This window comes from Wasmannia auropunctata, unplaced genomic scaffold, assembly GCF_000956235.1.
Source record: "Wasmannia auropunctata unplaced genomic scaffold, wasmannia.A_1.0 LD336061.1, whole genome shotgun sequence".
In the NCBI taxonomy this organism is placed as follows: Eukaryota; Metazoa; Arthropoda; class Insecta; order Hymenoptera; family Formicidae; genus Wasmannia; species Wasmannia auropunctata.
In genome coordinates, this window is record NW_012026829.1 from 439054 (window position 1) to 463433 (window position 24380).

Genomic DNA, 24380 nt, shown 5'->3' on the forward strand with positions numbered 1-24380 from the left:
ACACTGAACGCGGAAATGCTTGTCGCGCGGCAAAATGTGACGCGATAATCAATAAACTTATAATTCCTAAAGAAAGATTACACGTTTATTGGCTATCACTAAGTCGTAAGTCATAAAAATTGATTACATGAATTAATCACAATCGAATATTCTCGCCTTACGTTCGACCATGATTGGTCAATTTTTTGCGGCTTACGGCTATTGCAAAGTAGGCTTAGTATTTATAAAATTATTAAAATTTACTTAATACTTATGTTTTTTTTTTGCGCGCGCGAAAGTGTGCACAAATGCGAACCGGCATGAAGTACTCCGGCGGAAATGCTCTGTTCAAAATCGTGGACGGGTTTGCGAACGCGCCGTCGGGGCGGGCGACGGCGCGATTGGCCGGCGCGTTTCCCACGCTTGCCATTGGCCGATTTCGCGCAACGCTCCCGATAACGTCCCGCCAGCTTGCGCCAGCTGTTGGTGTTACGTTTGTTTGAAATCAAACGGCAACCGTGACCCGTTGGTTGCCGAGTGCGCCCCGATTTCCCGCAATCTCTCTGAACATGCTCAGCCGGCTGTGAGGGGAGCGTTACGCGTTCGGGGGCATTCGTTTCGTCGCGGCACGTGTGAAGAAATCGGGGACGGGGTACGCGCGCGCCCGTTGTCATCTATTTGGCAGAGCGGCCTTTTCTTCTCTCTCTCTCTCAACCCGGTACTTCGTTCCGCGGCGGCGGAGGTGTCCCGCAAGATCTCTCCCGCGCACGCACCGCAGTCGGTTTGTCGGTTTCTTCCGTTACGCGAGTGGGCGACCGCCACGCGAGCCACGATGGCCACGATCAGGATACACCAGGATCAGGATCAGGAGAATCGCATCGCCGACCGGCGCAACCGCGACAAGGAGAACTTCGCCGCGGCCGCCGCGGCCACCGCCGCCGCCGCTGCCGCCGCCGTGATGAACAAGCAGACACAAGTGCTGCACCAGAAACGCGCCGTTCTCGGGGTCCTGCACAACAATTGTCCACGGAACGCGGCGAAGCCCGTACGTAGAGCCTGTTATCTGTACTCCTCCTCCTCGCTTTGCCCTCCTCTAACGACGACACGTCGCGAGCCACCTAACCGTCTTCGCGCCTCTTCGCCGGATTCTCGAAAGAAGATCTATTGGCTAATTGACATTCGAGAATAAAAGTCGCAATTTCGATGCTAAATTACTTTCCTCCGGCGAATTCCGAATATCTCCGCTGCGAGCGCATAGATTAAATTTCGTTTTCTTTCGCGTGTTATAGCTCAATTTAGTATGTAGACGATTGTTATTCCGGAGTCGAGTGTCGCATTGAACATTCATTATCAACACAAAGCAACTTAGGGCTAAGCGTTAGCTTATATTTATTATAAAGTTTCTTCCATCTCTTTCTCCCTTAGCAGGAGGTCTACAAAGATGAGAAGTACATCAAATCGAAACCTACCTTTGTACCCACGCAATCTGAGTCTTTCAAAATTTTCGAGGAGGACTTTTACAAGAAGGAGGAACCAGCCTTCAAGATTTATGAGGATAAGCTGGAGGAAGAAACATCTGTCGCTCTTAGAAACTCGAAGGAGAAGAAGGAAGCGAAAGCTGTACAAGAAACGATGACAAAGTTCGAACAAAGGGAACAGCTGAAATTAGAAGTGGACTCTGTAGACAGCACTTCCACTTATGTATTTTCTAGTAAGATCGAGGAAGTCGGTCAAAATAAGCAGGATGATGTCTTATCGAAAGACAGTCCCATGTCACTGGGGATGTCGTTAGAGAAGTCACTCACATATAGCAGTTCCTCCAACGACGAGTATAGAACCAGAAGGGAGTGTAACAAGGAATTGAGAACCACTTTCTTCGATGTAGATGAATACAGGGCTGATATATACAATTATTTGCGAGTGTCAGAGGTATAGGCATGCTTTTTATTCTACTTTAATTCACATAAATTAACATTAAAATAATTGGAGTAAAAATTGAATCGACGAGATTAATTTAGTAATATGGAGTTAATAATGCTTTAATATTTTTTTTAATACAAATTAAATACTGTTTATTATGAAAGAAAGTAATGTTAATTCTAATTAACATTAAAATAATTGGAGTAAAAATTGAATCGACGAGATTAATTCAGTAATATTAAGTTAATAATGTTCCAATATTTTTTTTCAATACAAATTAAATACTTTTTATTATGAAAGAAAGTAACGTTAATCCTGTGTCTAGAAAAAAAATCTATTTCAATATTAAAATTTCTAATTATCTTCTTTCAGACACTGTATAGACCAAAGCCTGGTTACATGAAGAAGCAGCCTGATATTTCATATTCAATGAGATCTATATTGATAGATTGGCTCGTAGAGGTAGCTGAGGAATATCGGTTGCAGGACGAGACACTTTACTTGTCCATTTCGTACATCGATCGCTTTTTATCGTACATGAGCGTTATAAGAACGAAGTTACAACTCGTTGGAACTGCCGCTATGTTTATCGCGGCGTGAGTTCATTTTTTTGAATAATCATATTTTGAGAAATCTCTATAACATAAATCTCTCTTATTGAAAATCAACTGTTACTTAAATTTTTGAATGAAATTCTTATTTTACAAGTACAACATATTTGTGTCTTTAATAGGAAATACGAGGAGATTTATCCGCCCGATGTAGGAGAATTTGTATATATCACAGATGATACGTATTCAAAGACACAAGTGATAAAAATGGAGAATTTGATATTGAAGGTTTTGTCATTCGATTTAACTGTACCGACGCATTTCACATTCCTCAATGAATATTGCATCAGCAACAATTTATCGGACAAAATTAAATTTTTGGCAATGGTAAGTTTCAATGAATATAAAAAAAAGATAACAAAAAGATATAAGCAGTACGAAGTTTCAGATGCCATTGTATTTTCTGAACTTTCTTTAATTTTTCATTTTTTTTTTTAATGTTTAATATATTTCATATATTATTTCAGTACTTGTGCGAGTTGTCGATGCTCGAGGGAGACCCATATTTGCAGTACTTGCCAAGTCACTTGGCTGCATCCGCGATAGCACTAGCGCGGCATACGTTGCGGGAAGAGATCTGGCCACACGAATTGGAACTGTCAACTGGATACAGTTTAAAGACTCTGAAGGAATGTATTGCATACTTGAGCAAAACCTTCTCCAATGCTCCTAACATGCAGCAAACAGCAATACAGGAGAAGTACAGAAGCAGCAAGTAAGTAGAAATATTGAAAACGATATGTACAGCATAATAAAATAGATCATATAATACATAATTATGCAATTTAATCCGATAATACAAATAGACTCAATATGACTATGATTAAATACACGGACAGTAACGTACATTTCTTTTCTTTTTCGTGATCTCGCAATGAATATTACTTATAGATTAAGATAAACATAACCACTACTGAATGTATATATATATTTGAACACGTACGCAAAATTTATTAATCTCAAATGCTTTTTTTATTATATCAAAATTTAATTGTAAAAATATTTAAAGATTAGAATTAAATTATAATATTATGAAAGAAAGCATTTAAAAATAAGTTTTTGTGTACTTGTTCAAATATAGATACATGTTCAGTTTTCTTTTCTATTTTGTGATCTCGCAATGAATATTACTTATAGATTAAAGTAAACGTAACCATTACTGAATGTGTATATATATCTGAACACATACGCCAAATTTATTAATCTCAAATGCTTTTTTTATTATATATATTAAAATTTAATTGTTAAAATATTTAAAGATTAGAATTAAATTATAATATTATGAAAAAAGGCATTTAAAAATTTAAGTTTTTGTGTTACTTGTTCAGATATAGATACATGTTCAGCAATGGTACGTTCATCTTACGGGACATTAGAAAATTTTAACAAGACCATTTCTTCTCTCCTTTAGGTACGGTCATGTATCCATGCTGTTGCCTCGTAGTACCGAGGCGGTATCGTGCGAGGACGAGGATGAAGAGGAAGGCATTTAGTAAAGAATATTGTCAGACAGGCACAGAATTAAAATAACCTTTTTTTTTCTGTGTTTAAATTGGTAATTGAATAACGAACCTCCCATGGCAGGCTTACACTGAAAATGAAGGAGGGGATGAGGGCAAGACTTGACCTGCCATTCCTATAAAATGGAAGGAAAAACGTACGATTTACTATTTCTTTCTCGTGAATTTGTTGCAGTCCGGTCGGTACATTTTGCGAGAGCAAAATCCTCTACCTGATTCTCCTACCTTCACCACACATTATTTTGTATCAACAATGTCTTCATATTCTTAAGTCATGGCCTAACGAAAATTTTAATAATTACTTTAAAAGTTTTGCCAATATAAAACTCCAGAAAGGGAGAGGGGGAGAGAGAGAAAGAAAGAGATAATAATCTCAAAAATTGTATTTTTATAAGTACTTTTTAGAGGATTAAAACAACAACGCGATACATGCAAACGGCCAAAAATTCGATTGCAAGTAACCCGCTCCAATAATAAGAATCGTAAGCGCGATTTTGTATTTATTATTATCGTTTTATCGTTAGGTGCGCGCCATTTAACGATAATAACGACATATTCGATTTGAGATGATATTTCCGCAAAATTAATTTGCAATTAATTATTTCGATCAATTTTTCAGTCCTTGTACAGTTATTTATTTACAACGTTCTAGGTACCATAATATCAAATGCGTAGTTTGTTTTATTAGAAAAGTAAGGTATCTTTTATATATATATATATCCCTATATTACATTATATACAGGAATATTAGATTATACGCTGTGCAAGATTACATTGTCAATTCTCTCCTGACGCAAATCGTTTTTTTGGATTTCTCTCTACTGAGAACACGCGTGCCTTTTTTTTATATCCAACCAATCGTTCGTAAATGCATGTAAATGAAATTTAATCGCACATTCGCAGTAATTAATACATTCGTTTCGATGACGTATGTACGTTTTCGATCGTATTGACGTGCAATATTGCACAGCACAATTGCCGCATTCTAACGCAAAATACCTAGGTGTTCATCAGATCTGATATTGCATGAGAGTATGTTCATATGAAAATTTAAATACAAATATAAAAAAATGTTATGAAAAGTCGTATACCATTGGCATGATTACACGTTCAGCTTTATGTTAATTGTAAATTTATTACGGTCTGCTCCACTTTATAATTGACTCGGTACTTAGAAGAGGACTTAGAATGCCACCGAAGACTGCTTGTTCATCAACTGAAACAAGTATAAAGGGTGCCGTCACATGCGACGTATTTACCGCGTATCTCGTAATTGCGTAACCAACCCGAAAGCGATTTGCTTGGCGTAAAACGCAAAATAAAAAACGGCAGATCTCTTCCGATTGATTACGCGATACGCGGCGAATACGCGCCGCATGTGACGGCACCGTAACTGGCTTTCTGAGATGGGCCAGGAATAAAATTTGTTACAGCTTCCTCGCACATGCACGTACATATCGAAAATTACGAATAACGTGAAACATGTTAAAACTCCGGAAGATATGTTTCGTAAGGTTAAAACGTAAATTTCGAAAAGCAGCTCCTTTCGGAAAAGTCCAATTTTAAATCAACAGTTTCTGTCTACCGAGATCTTTCTCTCTAGTGATTCGAAAGTTGAAAAACGTGATACATGCGAATATTTTTATACTATATTTTCATAAATATATATGACATAGTGCGTTTTCTATACCACGTTAAAAATATTATAAAATATTCGGAGCCGCGTTTCGACGTAATACAAGAATCGTTGTATCAAACCGATTCCGTAATAGCGAGTTTATATAGACGAAAGCATGACTAATATAACAATTGTAAATAAACACAAAGATAATTTCTTTTGACGGAGATCTTGGAGGGATACTTTGAATGAAGGAATAAAGAGGACGAATGAAACACTGAAGGCAGCGATATTTTTTTTTTTTCTTCACTTTTGTATTAAAAATGCTTCAACAGTACCCAAAATTTTTATCCATAGAGCAACGTGCGTTTTCTCAGAAAAGAATTCAAACAACCTCTCTGTCGGCGTATATATAAACGTAACAAGTAGTATAAAATGAAGCAATTCAAAAATCGACAATAATTATAGTGTTTCGAGAGCGAGGGCAATTGTCACATACTTATGATTAGACCTTATAGCACAGGTAATAATGAGGCGCACATTTCTACTCATCGTCAACGGCGAGTATAGGGAAGGTGTGGTACGCATAATTTCTTTTTTTGTTTTTAATATTTTTTGTGTATCACTGGTATGTTGAAGAGTTCTATGCTTGATCTGGAATAGGAGATATGATATGATTAGATGATTGATACAAAGAACGGGGATTACATTTGGAGCCACAAGGTGCAGGATTATCTAGGCAGTTATCGGTCAGAGGTGTCGTTAGTGTGTTGTTGCATACTGTAACGCACGAACGATTGATTTTTTTTTTCCTTTTCATTACGGCACAATTAATGTAACTCTACTGTTGTTTACACTCATTGGGATCGTCGCCCTGTTTCCCACCTGGAGGCGCGTTAGCGGGAGAGGAGGCCTCCTCTTCCTCGTCCTCCTCATCCTCATCATCATCCCCCTCGTCCTCGTCCTCGTAATCCTCGTCCTCGTCATCTAAACCTTCGCCTGGAAAAAGTTCGGTTTCGTGAGGAGACTACTCGAAAATATGCACGCGCGAATATTCTAATTTTATATATACTTCGAAGTTAAAACGTTTTCGATGAACTGCACCTATGTACCGCACGTTCATACAGTTTTTAATAAGAAATGATCGCACCGTATTCATTATGTTCACGTGAGGAAATTGTAATAACACATTCGTGGACGTTACCTGTGTAGTAGAGCACGGCTCTAGGAACTATGCGTTCTCTAATGTAATGGCCTAATTCGAAATCGCTGGTTAGTAAAGCCTGAGTATCATCGTCCATATCAGCTTCCGAGTCTTCTGGCACTGAAAAGAGTTTGCATTTGAAATTAAATTGCAAATCAAGTACGTTGACTCGCGATTTTATTGCGCTGTATCGAGAAAATTAAAAAGATACGAGGGGTAACGAATGGCTCAGTATGCGAGCACGTTGGTTCATAATCGGTGGTCCCGGGTTCAATGCCTCACCCCACGCGTCTCGATTTTGAGATTTATTAGAAATGTAACTCTATATATCATTTATAAGAGATACGAAATTATTACTTACCAATTGGTGGACTGAAGAAATTAAAGAAGGAATCATTTTGAACCGTTTTCGTCACGGTACGCATGGATCCTCGGGATTTATGCTTCTGATTCTTCTTAATAGTTTTTATTGTGACGTTCTTTCCCTTTTTCCAATCAATCACGCAGCCCTGCGCAAAAAAAAGAAGTTCTCGCTTTTAGTATCGTAATTATTCGAAAATCGAATTAGACCAAGGTAAAAACTTTATTTATTTACTTTGCATTTGTATATCTCTGGTCCTTCGAAACTGAATGGATCGTTCTTGTCTGGAGTACATTTCATGATGTACTCTTTAGTGAGCATTGAATTAGAAAAATATTCGTTGGGCGTGAAATAGAACTCCAGGACAAATCCCTGAAAAGAGGGACCAATTTAAAAATCGAGTTTCTTTCCCAATTCTATTAATTATGTCTTCATCTTTGTAGCCATCTTACCATTGGATCCGATGGCAGAAATTTTACTTTGATATCATGGAGATGCTTTAAGATCGGTTCATCATGTTCCTGAACCATTTCGGACAGTGTGCTTACATTCTTAAATATTGTTAGCCAGAAGTCTGGGATGCCCTTAACGTCATCCTCGTTCTCCGTTCTGAAATATAATGTTACGATTTTCGATATGCAATTAATCGCACGTGTCTAACGAAACCTAATCTTTCGTAGATAAGCACAGATACATATATGTTAATTATTTTTAAAAAAAAAGAGAAAAACAAAGGTACGTACGTTTCCTTCATCTCTACATTATCCTCGATCTTCGCCTTCTCCTTCATATAATTACTTAGCGTTTCGTCCTCTTCGTCGCTCTCCCAAGCGCATTGCTCGTCGGTCGGCTCGTAAGCGCCCGACACTATCTCACACCGCTTCTGGTACAGCGGCGCGCACATCTTATAGTACTCGCATTCCAAAGCATGGACCTCCTCGTAAAATTTCGCCTCGATATTAGTAGTGACAAGTTGCAATTGTTTCAGTGCCTTGATCCTGCGCTTGACGGGAGCAGGAAGAGACTGCATTTGCTAAAAATACAAATTGCGCTTGTGAAACTTCGCTACTAAACAAAACGTAACGAATTTCAACATTTTTACTAAGCCTTTCCTGAAACTCCGTTTTTTAACTCCAATAAGCACGATGCCAAGTTGTCGATTAAAATACAGATCGTAAATCAATGTTTGATAAACTCAACGTGAAATTGGGCGATGAAAAAAAGCACTTATATGAAAACTGATTTAAATTAGCAAATCATGAACGACATTCACAATTCGACGAGATGCGCAACAAACATGTAAGATGTAATCATTCGGTCAAAAATTGCCAGTTAAATGGGGATGTAAAAGCGAACAAGCATCGGACGGGGGGGGAGAGGGGAGGCATGCGAATCAGAAAAAAGATTTTTGCAATACCATTGTAAAGTGATGCGCGCGCGTTTAACAAGATCAATTTCACCTAACTTGAGATATACATGTAAGTTCGCCGAACGGGAGGACGGGAAATAATATTGCAATACCTCTAATCCTGGTGCAGTCATACCATCTCGAAGGGCAGCTAACACATCAGTTCTACGTAAAATTTTGCGATGATTCTCGTCTTCGTCCTCTATGGAATCTGTACCGCTCGTATTGGCGGCGCGTTCCGGATCGGTTGTCATATTACTACAATTCAAATGTGTCGCTATATCAATCCCTTTGGATTATCTATCATTAATCTAGAGGTCTCTTAGCGTGTTCACAGCCAGTTAAATAAACTCGGTACTCGTCCCGTAACCCTCTTCAATCTGCTCGAATTTTACGTAGACTGAGAAGTACATGTATTTGTGTCTGTAAACTCTGCACGTACGTACAATACATATATGATAACTCCACTCGAAATCACTGAAGCAGTGCTGACATTTATGCGAATGTTATATTGTTAGGTACAACATACGAATTAAAAAAAATAATAAAAAAAGAAAGAAAAGGCAAGCGAGACTAATTCTCTGTGAGCAGATCTCTAATACTTTGCTTTCGCAACGCAATTAAAAAAAATGAAAAGGGCAAAGAAGCAAGTAAGTAGCTTATTAATATACAAATATGAACAGCGAGAGAAATCTATCTATAAATAACATAAATTTATGAACACACGGGGAAGGGTTAACTCAATGGGAAGGGAAGGGGGGGGAGAAAAAAAATCGATTTAAATTACTAATGAGAAACAAGTCTCATGTCGCTTTGAGAGAACGAAACATTCGGTGACAAAAAATTTTTAGCAACTCAGCTACAAGGTACTGGTTTCAAGCGTTAGAACTCAAATCGGTTAAATTTTTCAAAACGGGCGCAAGAAAAATGTGCAACGTGACGCGTAATGCTTGCGGGGTGTGTTGGAATTTGTATGTAGAGATCTTCGCACGAGGGGGACGAGAAACCGCGTGAAAAATTACAAGGTGCAACGAGGGTACGTGAAATAATAACGCGCCAGACACGGGCGGGATGAGAGACGGGGTGTCCGCGGTGGAGCGCCGGGCCCCTGGGGTCGGCTCCCCGACACGTGCTGGGAATTACGCAGGAATTTTTGCGATCCCCCCCGAACGCCGAGAGCCCGACGTCTCGAGGATCCGTGAGGTTATTTCCGGAGTCTCTCTCGGACGCGAGAGAGGCGAGGTCGCGTGGCGACGGAGCGAACGCCGCGTGGCGAGAGCGTCGACGAGGAGCGAGAGACGGTTACGCGGAATGACATTGAGAGGACGAGGCCCGAGGGCACCGGAGTCACGGAGAGATTCTCGCGCCTTCGCGACGCTCCGCTCCGCCGGGAGAATTCGGTCGGCAGGTACTCGGTAGGGACGTGCACGTGGCGTCGACGGAGTCCGTCGACGGCTTCCCAGCCGGACGTGGGAGAGACGTGGAGGAGAAGCGGAAACGCAGCGGGGACAAAGTGCGCGCGCGAGAAACAACGTCACGGCGAGGTACGTCGCGAGCGAGCGAGCGAGCGCGCGCGCGCGCGCGTGCGAGACGTGGTGCGGAGGGTCGTCCTCTACGGCGCGGAGGTAGGGTCAGATCTCCCGGATTCCGCCTGTCGGTTCCTACCTTCGAATCACGGAGTCGGGATCCGCGCGAGAGAGATGTGACGAACCAGACCTGACGAAACCAGGGACAACGAACAACGGACCACGGCGAACCGGTCGCTGCCTCTTGACGGTTGGACCGCGGGTAAATGCGCGATACGAAGAGGGATGAACGGCGGTTGCGAATCGCGAGCAATCGCGATTCGCGACCTCTCGATCCGGTCGAAGCGTACTCGAAGCGCGCAAGAGTCGCCGCCGCCGTCGATTAATTTTTTTCGCCTCGCAGCTGCGCCGCGTTGTGCTTTTTGCAAAACTGAATTACGCCAGTTTCTACCAATATAGATTAATTTTAATTTCGATTTAATTATTTTCTTGTTCTAAGAACGAGAAAAAAAGAAGAGTAGAACCTTGTGACCACGATGCTAGAAATCGGTCCGAGAACTCGGTCGAGAACTGTGTAGCCAATCAACTTGCAGGTTTTACGGAGAAGCAGCAATTTTATTAGCTATGTATATAATTATTTACGATCCAAGAACTCGATCCGATTTCTAGCATCGCGGACACAAGACTCAAGTTAAACCGAGATTAAAGTTTATCTACAACGACAGAAATGTCAAATGGATAATAATAAATAAATAGTAATAAAAATAATAAGATAAATATAGTAGAAATGGCAAACTATACGATTAAACTTCGATCAATTGTGTGTATCATAAACAATATTTACGTTATTTTGTTAATATAAATAAAATTATTAATTTTTTATTTACTAACGAAGAAAGATTGGATTGGAGAGACAGCGAAGTACGCAGTTCTACAGAAAATTTGTGCTTTTTATCCGGAAGAGCCGCGGCTCAATGAAAACGAAACCTAAAGGAGTCTCGACTTCGGAAATTCGAATTCGCCCGTCCGGTGCGACGTCTACGACCAGTCGGCAGTCTCGCGCCGTGACGTTAGCACGAAAGATATAACGTAGCCTCTCGGCCGCGGCGTAGCATTCGCGTTCGTTCGCCGTGGTTATGTCTCGCGACGAGACCCGTGACCCAGGTGGCCGTGATCGTGCATTGGTTTTTTTCCCCTTGCGGTCCGGTCGTCGCTGGTCGTCGCCGTCGCCGCGGTCGTTCCTGCTCGTCGCGAGTTGAATCCCCTCCCACGCTCGTCTCACGCTCTCTCCTCTCTCTCTCTCTCTCTGTCTCACTCGCTCGCCCGCTGAGCTATTTTCGCACGCGCGCGTCTTCGGTTGGCGGCGGCGACGACGACGACGAGGGGCAAACCCGAGCAAACGGTGAAATAATGTGTCTACGTGTACGCGCGACGCGATAACGCTCGGCCGCGAAATATGTCAGCGGGCGCCACGGACCCGAACGAGGCTGTCACGCGCGCGGAACACACACACGATGGCTACCTCGTCGACGAGGTCGACCGCGTCGACCTGTCGGGCCTGCGGCTGGACGACGACGACGACGACGATTGGTGGGTTGTCGGCCGCCCCCCTGTCCCGGTGGCCCTTTAATCGGCTCTTTAATCGACCTCAGGGCGCTCGCCGTGTTTACCTCCACTTTCGTCCCTGTTTCAATCATTTTTCCGCTCGGGAGATTATACGAATGAGATATATAATAAGAATTTATAATGAGCATAACGAAATAGATAACAGTACGTTTGAAATTGACTCTTCTGCAGAGCATGTGCTGTTTGTAGAAGAAATATGATTTAATAGATAGATCGATAGGTAGATTTTTTTTTTGCATTTTCCTTTATGTGGAGTTATTTGGTGTATGTTGCCCTTTCTTGAGTCAATTTTAATTATGCGTATTTAAGAATTTGTCTTGTACACTAGTCTTTCGCCAGCTGGTTTATTATGGCATGCAAATTAGATAATTTGGAAGTATAGAAGACAAGACATTTTTACATTTTGTACTGATATAATAAATTAAATATTAAATATTCTTTTATTCTTACAAAATAATAAGTTGATTAAATTAATTTCGATCTAATCATTAATTTAAACTTGTCCCTTCTTAGGTTGTACGTGCCTCCGCAATGCTCAACCGAATCTGCAATCAAGGATCTATATGCCTGGCTGAAGGCAGAACCGGAATTGGATGTTCGAAGTACAAAGCATAATATCGTATTAATTTATCCGCTAAGAATTCTCAGCTTGATTTATAATCTTATAATCCAGGTATTGCTTCCTATTGCTACTGAATTTAATCTGTATCTAGATAACAAAAAATGCATCGACACGAGAACATTCACGAGACCTAAGAAACGATCGGCTCGAATGAGCTTTGAATCGATTTTCGAAGGACTACCGCCTTCCACAATGGATGTACGGAAGCTGCAAGATATGAATGTTGCACATATAGAAAATGTAAGTTCACCTCTTTTACATTTCTATACGTAGAGATTTTATGTTAAAAATTTCATATTAAATGTAGAAATATAATATTAAATGTTGATTTTCCTTATTTATATTAAAAAGTAAATAGACTTATTTATAAAATAAGATTTTTCTGTTCTACAATATCTATGAATTATCAGTCAAAATCTATAATACATTATATCTATGAATTATTAGTTAAAATCTATAATACGTTATATTGAATGTTTGAAATTTTATTGTGTCATTACCTAGGTGGAAAAGTATTTACCTGCAATAATTGGAAATAAGGAATCGGTGCCACCGATCCTGAGGCCGTCCATCAGAGCGGCCATGAGTATCCTGTCCGACGAGAACTCGGTAACGTCGGGGCAGGAAAGCATGGAGGCCTTCCTGAACATGTCGCAGTCCAAGGGAATAGATTCGTTCATAAACCTAGGCGAGCCCGAGTTCAACGATCTGTTGATGAACGTGTCGCAACCCTCCATCTTGAGTGCGTCCGTTATCGCTTCTCTAAGCGAATCCACGTTCATTAAAAGCGACACGATGCTGGAGACGAGCAAGATCACGGCACGGAGCAGCAACGACACGGAAGGAAGCTCAAACTCGGATAACATCAATAATGAAACATTCGTGATGCGGACCGCCGACAATACAATTACATCGGACAAGTCACACTGCACAAATAGTCTAAGCGACACCTGCAAGGAATTTCCTCAGCCGAGCAACGGCCTGAACGAGACGTACAACGCCGGAGCTTCTAGTGGAACGTCGGCAAGATCGAGCCTCGACAGGGGAGAGGCCGCCACTTTGTCTTCCACTTTCGTAACCGAGCCTAACGCCGACGCTACCTTCGTGCAATTACAGAATCAAGCGAGTAACGACGTTAAGCAGCTGAACATCATATATCTATCCTCGACGCGAGGCGCCGAGAGACCACGTTCACCCGTGTCGATCGCCAGCGGCACGTATGTACCCACAATGCGCGTGAATAAAGCGGATTTGAACGTAACGTGCAACGTTCTGTCGGATGACATCGAATCCGTGGTGCCTCTCACGCGCGAGACACTCGCGAGCGCTCTAGACATGTCCTTCAAGGTGCCTGTCTGCAATCAGTCCACGCCGATGAATCCGAGTCTGCAGACCGCAACGTCGAAGTTCGCTGCGAGGCACTTGGAGGCACAGCCGGCTGCGCGCCCCGCGTTAAAAGCCCCCACGACGCTGAGGCGAGAGTTGCTCGCAGAGGTGCAACGAAGCGGCAAGCTGGACTCCACGTACAATCATATCCCGAGCGGTCATCTCGGCCCGAGGGGGGATGACGCCAAGGAGAATGTTCGCGTAGCCTGCGACGAGAATGAGACTGACGTTTCTCCGACGAACAAGTTCCGCACGTACAGGAAGACGCCGGCGTTCACGGCGACGGCCAATCAGGGTACGAGCCAGAACGAGACGGTTGTAATCGCTCAAAGGGAATTGCCAGTGGACCAACGTAAATTTTATACTTTCACGAAGAGGAGCAACGCCATCGGGAGGCTACCTGACAATACCGCCGGTGAGAACGTCGAGAGGACGCGTCCGAGCGTGAACAGCACGTTTTGCAAACCCCACCTTCCGCAAGTGCTGCAGAAGAGGAACGTGCCGACGAGGACGTTGACGAAGCTGCCGCAGTTCCTGCAGAAGTCCAATCCGAATCTCGCGTCGAGTTCGCTCAAGAGCGGCGTCGTGTCCGTCAGTCGCACGGGCATATCCAGTGTGGGCTACATCAAGGGCTCGCAGCCGAATCTCGTGGAGAGGTCGCCGCCGAGCAAGTTGCATCCGTACGGCAAGGCGAAGAGCGGCTCCGATCAACGGCTGCTCGAGGCCAACGCGAGTACGAATAATCAGTTCCCGATGAAGGGCGCGATTGCCGGCTCGACGGAGAGCATAGAGAGCTCCCACAGCGTTCACAGCGCTCCGGACCTGGACGACAGGCTCAGTACGTGCTCCGACAGCAGTAGTCATAATTCGTGCACCAAACAAACGATGAATATCGATCAGTTGCATAAACTGGTGCGAATGCAGGAAGAGAGTAAGTTATTACTTAGAAAATGTGAAATATTAATTCAATATGAACATTTAAATGATTTAAAAGTACGTATCGCTGAGAAATCTCTAATTCTGAGTTTGCATCTTCAGGTTTAAAGCATGACTCGGCGCCCAAACCGAACAGGCAAGTTCTGCAGAACACGTGGGTCGAAGCGAAAATGGATTTGCCCTCCCCGATTTCGAAAAACGGCGGGGAATACAGCGAGATTGACAAACATTTACCAAATGTCGATTTAAGTATGAAATGCAGCTCACCGTTAATCAGTCCCACTGGGTCTAGTCACGCATTAAACAACGACGGTAATTAATTTCCTTTGAAATTAAATTAAAATATAATAATATAAACAATTAGGTAAATAAATAAATTATACATGTGTCTTTTAAGGGAATGCCGAAGGCAACGTAACAAAGACCAAGGATGAAATTGTAGCAGTTGAAAAAATGGAGGTATGTAAACTCACTGCGATATTACAAAGTCAAAATTTCAATGTTTCACGATAATAGCTAATCAAGCTTATTTATTCGAAACGAGTTATACTTGGTTTGCCACTTGAAAGAATTAGAAATAAATTATTACATATCGAATACATGTTGCAATTACGTAAATCTATTGATGTGCAGGATCCGAATCAAGTAGTGCCTAAAATTGAGAATAAGACTCGGTTGAGACAGCCGACCAATTGGAGCATCGGAAGCAAGCCTGCTGTGATAAGCGGAATTCCTAGGCCCGCGTCGCGTATACCGGCTCTCAGATTCGTTCGGCCGAACGCGAAGACCACTCAGGCCGATTTGAGAAAAGGATGCACATGAAATCCCGAACGGTAAAAGTATGCAAGGGAAGACAGGGATTTTTTTACAAATGTTTAGTTTAACCACTAATATAGCGGTCAAAATAACGGGGATATTTTCGGTTCTATTATATAGTAACGATAAAGTTTCTCAAAGCTGATAAAAATTCAGTATTATTGAGCTTCCAAGTTGGATGATAAAAAGGGATTACTATTAATATTTGCGTGTTGCTTGTTTGTATTTAGTTTATAAAATTAGTACTGTGAAGTATCATCTCACACTTATCACTCCTATTTAATATTTATATGCATTTTTTTTTACAATTTGAAGCATAATGTCTCGCTGATAAGGATTGAAAATATTTATACTTATATAAATTTGTAAAATATTTCAAGAGTTTGTCTATTGATTGCGAAATATATATATAAAAAGAGTGCGATCTATTTCGCAAATAAGATCGTTCAAGTCTTAAATTTTATCGTTGCCAAAAAAACAAGATTTCAAGATTGCAGAATGTATTGGTGTTGTTTGTAATTTCTATATGACGTAAATTGAGACTTTTTTTCGTTCGGTATTTTATAGGAAAAGCCGAAGAGAAAGGCTATTTTTCGCACAATAGTCAATACAAACAATGGCAATAAGTCTAAAATCTTTGTACATAAGAACAATATATATATATAGCGTTATAGAAAAATTGTTCAAATATTTTCTATTAAATAATAAATGACAGATCGGCCGATAAATTATAAAAAAAAAAAGAAAAGAAAAGACTGCGAGTGTGATTCACATTATTGCAGGCAAAAATCAGTTTTTATCTCATCTCATCTCCGTCCTGTTCGATAGTGTCTCTGTTTTCTTATTCATAAAATTACTCGTGTTTTGTCAAATCACCTGAGACATATCATCGCGCTTACAAACGAGATACAAAGAAATTATAAAAGGTTGATACAGTGATATATATATGTATAAGAAAATTGTTCGACCTGTAATTGTTCATATCGGGTGTTCGGTACCTGTTCAACCATTGAAATACTGATATATTGAACATACAAGTTCGACGCGCGTTTAAGACAAAAAAAATAAGCGGAAACCGTAAAATATTCTGTGATTTCACATATTGTCGTATCGCATGTAGATACATATACATTTTGTATAGAAAGTTTTTTTTATACATTGATAACTAATTGATTACTAAAATCGAAAAAATACGGAGTTGCACGGGCACTTCGACTTCTTTATAGATTCCACATTTCTGCACAATGAAGAAACAACAGGTATTCGTACGATTTGCCTCGTTGTTAAGAGAAGCTCGCTAAGTTCTAATTTAACTTCAACATTCTAAAGAATTGTCAATTACGATTGCACAGCACATCATAATGAAAGATATTAAAAATGTTATTTATACATTAATATAAATAATATAAATAACATTTTTTTAATATAAGAGAGATATCGTAAGGTATTCTATCTAATGAGTTATTAATCTATAATTAAATTGCAGAAATATTTAAAATTAAACTCTCCTATACGTTATATTAATTTATTCTCTACAGGGGGATAACGCAAGTTAATTTTAATCGCGAACCAGAATTGAAACAATGTGTATGCCTATTGTAAATAATAAAATGAATAAGTGATCGTCGTATCGTAATCTTTATTTATGTCAATAAGTGATAGACCTTAAGTGCCTTTATTGTATTAATCGAGATACAAACAGCGGTTTTTTATACACGAAAAATACAAAAATTAAGAGAAATGCGCTCACTAATCTACCACAAGTTTTACTGCCCAAATATAATGCTGCAAAATATTTAATGTTACCTTTACCTTTTTTTATATAAATCTTGTAATAATAAATAATATATATGTTAACACGTGTCCTCACCCGTTTTCTATTCTATTAGAATCAAACGCGATGCATTCGTTTTTGTAAAAACTGTAAATCTCTTGTTTTGTGTACCTTGTATTTAAAAACATTCTTCAGCATTTAACAAATAAATGATTTAAATACATGATCAAAATTATTTCCATTTTAATATGATAAACTAATGCATCGTTTTAGCAAAGGTATATACTTTAATATAATTTTCACATTTTACATACGTTTTTACGAAAGAAGAATGAATATAACTTATTATACGCTACACACAATGTACCCAAACTATTATCGGTACAATAAAAGACTAGACATATACTCCTCAGATTACACCGATAAATAAACACAATTATTACAATCGAACCTTGCAAAATGCCTTTTGCGCTGCCCGACAAAATATTTCCGATTAATTTAATTACGTAGTAGAGATATAAATAAAAATATTTTTTGTAATTGTAAATACAAACGCACGAAGTACGGACGATACGCATATAATAGTGATAATAAATCCACATCTCGCTGCACATGAATTAGAATAGATCAATACAGGACGAAAAAATTGAATATATACTAACAAACGATTGTGAGAAGTAGGAATATAAAAACATTCCATAATGTAAATAACAAAAGAATAGAATAATTACGGATATAAATACAATAACTACGATATAATACAGGTACCTATTTTTAAAATATTATTGCAATAAATATGTATCCATTAATCGTCAAACATTGCTGCCGTAAAAGCTACCGTAATGAAGACTCGGATAATTAGGCAATAGCTATGCAGCAGATATTACCTAATCATCTGATGCTTGACAAGCATTTAAACAATTCATTTTGTTTACCAAAAAAAAAAACTGAAAATTTCGGCAAAATACTTTGGTCGTTTTCTTATTCTGCTTAACTTAAATAATACACACGATATAAATAATACGTGAACACATCTAATTTCGCATCTTGAATTGCTTCTTAAAAATGTATTTGTAATTTAGTGTAAAAATAACGCGTTTGATTATTATACATAATACTTGTACATACATAATGCAAAGTGATACGAAATAATTAAAATATTTAAATAGTTATAAATAATTAATATATAGTATTTGATAATTTTCTCAATAATTTTCGATATTCATACAAAAAAATATTAAAGTCTCTTAATTATGTCTTGAATGAATTTGTCATCAGAGAAAATTTGATTGAAGATGTGCTTGATATATTTCTGATTAATAATGTTGTGCGCTATGTGCTTCATACATCTAATTTCCAAATCTAACATCCAAACTTTTTTTTTTTTAGTAATAGTGAAAATTGCACATCTCCATGTGACGATAAAATAAATGGTTGTATGATTTGCATAGCCACTTACATCATAATCTTACTACGATCGGGATCTACTGATATAGATTAATATAAAATATCGTATAAATTAAGAAATATAAACTTTCGCAATATATGTGAAATACGTGTAAAACGAGCCGCGAGTCTTTTTGATGTTTGTTTTTGGCAATTAAATAATGTGCACGTAAATTATTAACGAAATATTGGAAACGTACATTTTATATTCTTCCGTTCTCTTTACATCATTTTCTTCGCATTATGCAAATAACAGAGGATAAATGTAAATATCGTTTTCTTTTAAAAGCACAGTGTGTGAGTATTATGCCAAGGCACACGTAATAACTTCGTATCATACTTCTGGCTTGTTATTTATATAAACGCCCTGCGTATATATGAATTATATTTCATAAAAAATATATCAAACGTTTAACATGCGAATGTATATACTGCATTAGCTTCCTGAATTACTGGCCAAGGAATTCACACCGTCATTTTGTGAACAGCGATAATTATTCTACATCGGCAATTAACTTCAAATAATGAAAATGATCAAAACCGCAACGTGCCGCGTTACAGGTGTAACGCTATCGAGAGTTTTATCGCAGACTCGACGCCCTTACGTCGATATAACATGAACAATAGTGAAATCATCGTTCCGCATTATACACACTTAGTATAGAAATAGACTCGTTACGAAATATGAAAAGTGAACACACATTTAGAGCGATTCTCGTTTCACGTTTTACCTTAGAAAAACGGTTCGATATACGCCGAGTACCCACATTCAGACTGGCATCTGATAATCTACTGATTGTCCATTGGATAGCTAACGATTTACAATGATATAGCAACTCGTGGACAAGTATATGTATTCAGCTGACAGTTTGATCGATGGCCGCGTTGTTATTCGCACGCCAATTTACTGTCGAAGCTACTCAGAGCGATGGCGAACGCCTGGACTGTACAAAGGGGAAATCGGTAATCCATCGTAAAAACGTCCTCCGCGACGCGTCCAAACTGCATCACGACGTAATCCACTAAAATTAACAGAAATCCAATAAATCTTTCGAAATAAATCACAGAAAAATGCCATGAACATTACACCACGTATGCCGTGTGTAAAATACAGAAAAATATTCAGTCTCGTCATACCATCGCTGTCATGGACGACTTGGAAATTCTTTACAGACGCCTGAGTTACTCGCCCGTGGAAATTAAGCACGTAAGACTGCGTGTCGTCGTTCCATACGGGAGTTTTGTTATGTAACTCTATCAGATTGTCCATCTGTTTTAATTTCCATCGTTCTAGAAGATATAAAATATATGTAAAAAAAAATAAAAATATATAAAAGACACAATTTGTTAAATTTTACTTTTACAGATAATTCTAACGTAAGTACTAATTTAGTTTTATTTGTGCTGCTGCAGTTTCAACTGCATTATTATTAATAATTTTCATTAATAATCTTGAATAATTAATTATAACTCTGACGTGCATCAAGTATACATTACTTTATTTTTGGCATGCAAATGTAGAATACATTTGGTCTATTTTGGCCTTTTACCATATCTTGTATATTGTATTAATAATGTATAAAATTATATTATAATATTATAGTATATTTTTCTATTATATAGTATATATTTATATTATATTATAGTAATTATTATATATAAAATAATAAAATTAGAATTACCAAGCAAGGTTTCCGATTCGACCCGCGGACATATCTCCACCCGCTTCTGATCGGGCGTCATGCCCGGTATAATGACTGTCATCTTACGCGGGCCTTTAAAACCTAAGACATTCGTGTCATACACCACCGCGGCCAATTCCTGCCGTGGATTGAAACGCTCGTCGCGTTTGTCGTCTTTCATCAACGAGTATCCGTTGTCGTAAATTGAGAATTGCGTCCCCAGAAGATTCGATCGGAGTTTACCGACGTAGGATTCCCCTCCCCTCGAGAGGTCTGTGGGATCGGTCGAAATCAAGTAATTGCTCGTCGCGCTTTTTTTCCTTTTTCGGCCAGCCAGTAGGAAAATCTGCAGATATCAATCAAGACGTATAAAAGACGGGGCTGTGAAAATAAGCGAACGCAAACGTACCTTTTTCCCATAATCGCGCTCTAGATGTAAGAAATAAGTCGGATAAAGACCACGGTCCATGCCCTTCCGGTCGCGCGTTATTCGACATTTGTAATGCATCTTCTTATTTGCCGGTTGCAATACAAACTGCTCAATATTGCCTTCTACATTCCCTTCCAGTTCTGGACTCTGCAAAACGAACGACATCAAGGCATTCAGGCAATTGTTTTATAATATTCATATATCACAAATAAAACATATATATATTATAATTATATATATGTATGAAATACGTACGGAAGAGTTGTTATCTCTATTAATAAGAGTGTTAGGCCCTTCCGACGGGGCCACTCGAAGTGGTGAGGAACATGGCAGAGATTCTGAGGGTGAATGCAAATCTATGGGTGACGATTCCTCATCGGCACAATCAGTGCTTTGGGAACCTTCGTACAAGCTTCTATCGCTGACCATTGCTACAAAAAGTGTGAATAATTAAACATCAGTGTAATTAATTTTAAACAAAATTAAATATAATTAAATATAATTAAAACAAAAAATGGTTGACTTATTTTTATGATAAAGTATGGCGTTAACAAACAGCGTAAAATTACTATTTTTGTAGCAATACCTAAAGAATGGTACATATATGTATGGGTATATATTTTTAATGTCAGCATATTAAAATTTTTATATATAAAAATAAGTTCAAGAGTTCAAAAGAAGAAGTTAAAAAAAAAAGTTCAAATCCAGAAACATTGGATTTTTATTCGATCGCTATATCTTTCGGTAAACAATAAACCACCGAGAGTATACATATCTTGCCATGAAAGGAAGTAAAACTTTCAAGCGTACGAATTTGTAAATAAATATCACAAACCATATCCTTGATTGCAAATTCTCAATGGCAGGAGATTTGAAATTGAACATTATACTTATATATGAAATTTCTAAATACTTTAGAGACACTTGGGATCGAACAGAAGAAGCCAATAAAAGTAAAACTACATGACTGCAAATGTAAATGGTGTAAATTTAACTCCTTCCAAAAATTTGTCTATAAGATCGCCTGTGTAAAAAAATCGTACAAAAAATCATATCCAATATGACATTATCCAATTATATCCAATTATAAATCCAATCATATAAATATATTTATAATTGTATGATTGGATTTATATTGGTGTATAAAAAAATCGTACAAAAAATCTATGTCCAATTATAAATCCAATCATATAAATATATTTATAATTGTATGATTGGATTTGTAATTGAAACTAGATTTTTTGTATGATTTTTTATACACAGACGATCTTATAGACAAATTTTTGGAGGGAGTTAAATTTACACCATTTATATTGGCAGTTGTGTTTTACTTTTACATGTAGTTTTACTTTTTCACTTTCCATATCCGTGAGAAACTCGAAAAAGGTGCCTTCCTCGTATATTTATATTTTTAGAAAAAAAATATATATATATTTGACAATTTTATCCTACAAGGCCCTAACAAGGTGTCTCCAAAATATTTAGAAATTTCATGTATACGTTTAATTTCAAATCTCCTTAGTCATTGAGAATCCGCACAATTATTGCTTCACGTCCATGGTTTGTGATATTCATTTACAAATTCGTAAGCTTGAAGTTCTACTTCTTTCATTGGCTACAGTTTGCTTAAAGTTGCAAATGCTTTGGCACATTTATTAGTAGAAATTTTTTCTTCTAATTGATTAATTTAATGCTTTGAAACATTTGCAGCATCAATTTTATTCTTAAAAATAATCTAGTATTGAGTTTACCATTAATTGTCCCTTCGCTGTTTTTTCTCTCTGTGTAAGGTCCTACTTCTGTATTTGTTTGAAACATAGCGTATTGTAGTGGGCCGTCATAAGCTGCAAATGTATTAAAACACCTTTATTAGACAATCTTTTAATATTACATAAATATATCCTATATTATACATATATGTATATTATAAGTCTAACATATAAATTTCATATATATACATAATACATTTTGTATAAATCTATAATCGAATTACAATTGTCTTATTCTTTTTCAGCAATTATAGAATGATTTTATTTGCACGCTACCGTGAAGTTCCTTGTTTGGATTCATCCATTTATTCGAATGACTTGTGAGCTGAGCGCTGGACACATTAGATGCTTGCACCATTCCGCTAGCACCAGTCTGCCTCTTCTGCTTCATCTTCTGCGCGATCAGTTGCCTCTGCATCAATTAATACACAACGCAAATGAAGTGCGATACAATATAACTCGGTAATTCAAAATTACATAGATGAAGAGCTACTATTTGAATTTTAAAAAATTATTAACTCGGTATAACTCACGATTGCATTCATAAATTTCATTCAAATCACTCGATAAATCATCCTTTTTCAACAGTTCTAAATTTCAATCAAACTTCCAAAGTTTGTAATTTATTTCGAACGTAATGCAAATGAGACTTTTAAATGTTAAATAAAATAACTACTGTACAGCACAATCTCCTATTAACACGCGACCTTGGCCCGCAAACAGGAATGAATTCGAACGAGTAAAATTGTCTATTATTAACTGATACATGTAATCCAAGCTCGAGCGTTCATTAATTATTCACTGCATGGCTGTGGTGTCGAAAGACATATGGATTTTAACTGTTTCTGGCCGCTCGGTATTTCAATACGATACACCAGAGTCGAAGGCCAATTTCTCTCGAATTTCTCATAAGTGATACTTTTTCACAGGACTGCAAGTGACACCCTTTTAAATTAAATGAGCCACACCGCGTACGAGGGGCGTACAAGGTTACGCGCTCCGAAGACGAAGTCTTTTACGTGTGACAAGTAAAAGTCTCGGCCCGACCGCTACGCTCAAGTCGCACCTGCTGCTCCAGCTTCTGCTGTCGCAAGTCGAGCGATGTCATTTTGTCACGAGATCGGTTTATCGGGCGACGGATCGACGTCGGAGATGCGCAGCTCCCCAGCCGCTGACAAACCACACAGCTTTGTTTACGCCAAACACACTCGCTCGCCCGCGGTACCTAGGCAACCGTTCGCCCCGAGCCTCGTAGCCTTCGCAGCTCTCTCACATATGCTTATGGCGGACTCGCAAGAGCTGAAGAGAGAACGGCGCCCGATCGTCCGAGTAGTCCAATTGTTCAATTCGATAAAGGACCATGTGGATTGGTTGGTCCAAGGAGGAAGCTCCAGGCAGCTCCAAGATGCTTCTCTCTGCTCACAAGGCACCAGAAACGAAATAATTCTATTTTAATTTTAAAATTATATATATATATTTTTTATTTATTTATTTATTTATTTTACATTTAAATTGTTTTAAAATTAAAACTATAATTATAATCATAGAATCAAAGTCATAAATTAAATTAAATCCAAATGAAATCGTATTTTTTTGAATGCACGATTTCTCTCGAGAATAGAGCAGTCTCGAAAAATGGATGTACATAAAAATAAAAAAATATATAATAATAATAATATCATTATTAAATATAATAATTAATAATATAATTAATATAATAAATATATTATTATATTATATATTACA

General features: G+C 38.4%; 4 protein-coding genes across 11 annotated transcripts; 2 read left to right on the forward strand and 2 right to left on the reverse strand.

The window, feature by feature from the left end:
• The first annotated feature begins 485 nt into the window (after positions 1-485).
• LOC105450400 (cyclin-A2) lies at positions 486-4458 on the forward strand. Of its 2 annotated transcripts, none has more exons than XM_011690204.1 (6): positions 486-1024; positions 1405-1908; positions 2272-2495; positions 2633-2837; positions 2978-3225; positions 3922-4458. In XM_011690204.1, exons 1-6 carry the CDS (start codon positions 812-814, stop codon positions 4001-4003), a joined length of 1476 nt encoding a protein of 491 aa, XP_011688506.1. In that variant the 5' UTR covers positions 486-811; the 3' UTR covers positions 4004-4458. The 2 variants fall into 2 exon arrangements, with proteins under 2 accessions (XP_011688506.1, XP_011688507.1); XM_011690205.1 differs by having other exon boundaries at positions 1408-1908.
• LOC105450399 (nucleosome assembly protein 1-like 1) lies at positions 4399-10446 on the reverse strand. Of its 4 annotated transcripts, none has more exons than XM_011690199.1 (9): positions 10287-10439; positions 8735-8879; positions 7957-8246; positions 7666-7822; positions 7448-7585; positions 7214-7361; positions 6853-6972; positions 6534-6647; positions 4399-5246 (listed from the first exon to the last, which is right to left on the reverse strand). In XM_011690199.1, the coding sequence occupies exons 2-9, from the start codon at positions 8873-8875 to the stop codon at positions 5167-5169; spliced, it is 1188 nt and encodes a 395-aa protein (XP_011688501.1). In that variant the 5' UTR covers positions 8876-8879; positions 10287-10439; the 3' UTR covers positions 4399-5166. The 4 variants fall into 4 exon arrangements, with proteins under 4 accessions (XP_011688501.1, XP_011688504.1, XP_011688503.1 ...); XM_011690201.1 differs by lacking the exon at positions 4399-5246 and adding an exon at positions 5941-6302; XM_011690202.1 differs by lacking the exon at positions 8735-8879 and having other exon boundaries at positions 10287-10446.
• Positions 10447-11198: 752 nt separating this feature from the next.
• On the forward strand, positions 11199-17995 carry LOC105450398. Of its 2 annotated transcripts, none has more exons than XM_011690197.1 (7): positions 11199-11737; positions 12287-12375; positions 12487-12635; positions 12900-14712; positions 14820-15029; positions 15115-15176; positions 15351-17995. In XM_011690197.1, exons 1-7 carry the CDS (start codon positions 11604-11606, stop codon positions 15537-15539), a joined length of 2646 nt encoding a protein of 881 aa, XP_011688499.1. In that variant the 5' UTR covers positions 11199-11603; the 3' UTR covers positions 15540-17995. The 2 variants fall into 2 exon arrangements, with proteins under 2 accessions (XP_011688499.1, XP_011688500.1); XM_011690198.1 differs by lacking the exon at positions 11199-11737 and adding an exon at positions 11761-11993.
• A 1489-nt stretch (positions 17996-19484) lies between these two features.
• LOC105450401 (protein king tubby 1) lies at positions 19485-23935 on the reverse strand. 3 transcript variants are annotated; one of them, XM_011690206.1, is made up of 8 exons: positions 23701-23935; positions 22911-23046; positions 22617-22709; positions 21121-21296; positions 20845-21012; positions 20436-20781; positions 19891-20043; positions 19485-19775 (listed from the first exon to the last, which is right to left on the reverse strand). In XM_011690206.1, the coding sequence occupies exons 1-8, from the start codon at positions 23740-23742 to the stop codon at positions 19642-19644; spliced, it is 1248 nt and encodes a 415-aa protein (XP_011688508.1). In that variant the 5' UTR covers positions 23743-23935; the 3' UTR covers positions 19485-19641. The 3 variants fall into 3 exon arrangements, with proteins under 3 accessions (XP_011688508.1, XP_011688510.1, XP_011688509.1); XM_011690208.1 differs by lacking the exon at positions 23701-23935 and adding an exon at positions 23621-23690; XM_011690207.1 differs by lacking the exon at positions 23701-23935 and adding an exon at positions 23168-23614.
• Between the last annotated feature and the right edge of the window lie 445 nt (positions 23936-24380).

What these genes read in the sequence shown, in the direction of transcription:
- LOC105450400 (XM_011690204.1), top strand. Translation starts at nt 812, where the DNA reads ATGGCCACGATCAGGATACACCAGGATCAGGATCAGGAGAATCGCATC. An exon ending in ATTATTTGCGAGTGTCAGAG is followed by an intron (nt 1,909 to 2,271) that starts GTATAGGCATGC and finishes ATCTTCTTTCAG; the next exon opens with ACACTGTATAGACCAAAGCC. An exon ending in GAGAAGTACAGAAGCAGCAA is followed by an intron (nt 3,226 to 3,921) that starts GTAAGTAGAAAT and finishes TCTCTCCTTTAG; the next exon opens with GTACGGTCATGTATCCATGC.
- LOC105450399 (XM_011690199.1), bottom strand. Translation starts at nt 8,875, where the DNA reads ATGACAACCGATCCGGAACGCGCCGCCAATACGAGCGGTACAGATTCC. An exon ending in TGACTGCACCAGGATTAGAG is followed by an intron (nt 8,247 to 8,734) that starts GTATTGCAATAT and finishes TTGTATTTTTAG; the next exon opens with CAAATGCAGTCTCTTCCTGC. An exon ending in TTCTGCCATCGGATCCAATG is followed by an intron (nt 7,586 to 7,665) that starts GTAAGATGGCTA and finishes CCCTCTTTTCAG; the next exon opens with GGATTTGTCCTGGAGTTCTA.
- LOC105450398 (XM_011690197.1), top strand. Translation starts at nt 11,604, where the DNA reads ATGTCAGCGGGCGCCACGGACCCGAACGAGGCTGTCACGCGCGCGGAA. An exon ending in ACCGGAATTGGATGTTCGAA is followed by an intron (nt 12,376 to 12,486) that starts GTACAAAGCATA and finishes ATCTGTATCTAG; the next exon opens with ATAACAAAAAATGCATCGAC. An exon ending in TAGCAGTTGAAAAAATGGAG is followed by an intron (nt 15,177 to 15,350) that starts GTATGTAAACTC and finishes ATTGATGTGCAG; the next exon opens with GATCCGAATCAAGTAGTGCC.
- LOC105450401 (XM_011690206.1), bottom strand. Translation starts at nt 23,742, where the DNA reads ATGACATCGCTCGACTTGCGACAGCAGAAGCTGGAGCAGCAG. An exon ending in AGCAGAAGCTGGAGCAGCAG is followed by an intron (nt 23,047 to 23,700) that starts GTGCGACTTGAG and finishes TAATTGATGCAG; the next exon opens with AGGCAACTGATCGCGCAGAA. An exon ending in TCCAAACAAGGAACTTCACG is followed by an intron (nt 22,710 to 22,910) that starts GTAGCGTGCAAA and finishes ATACATTTGCAG; the next exon opens with CTTATGACGGCCCACTACAA.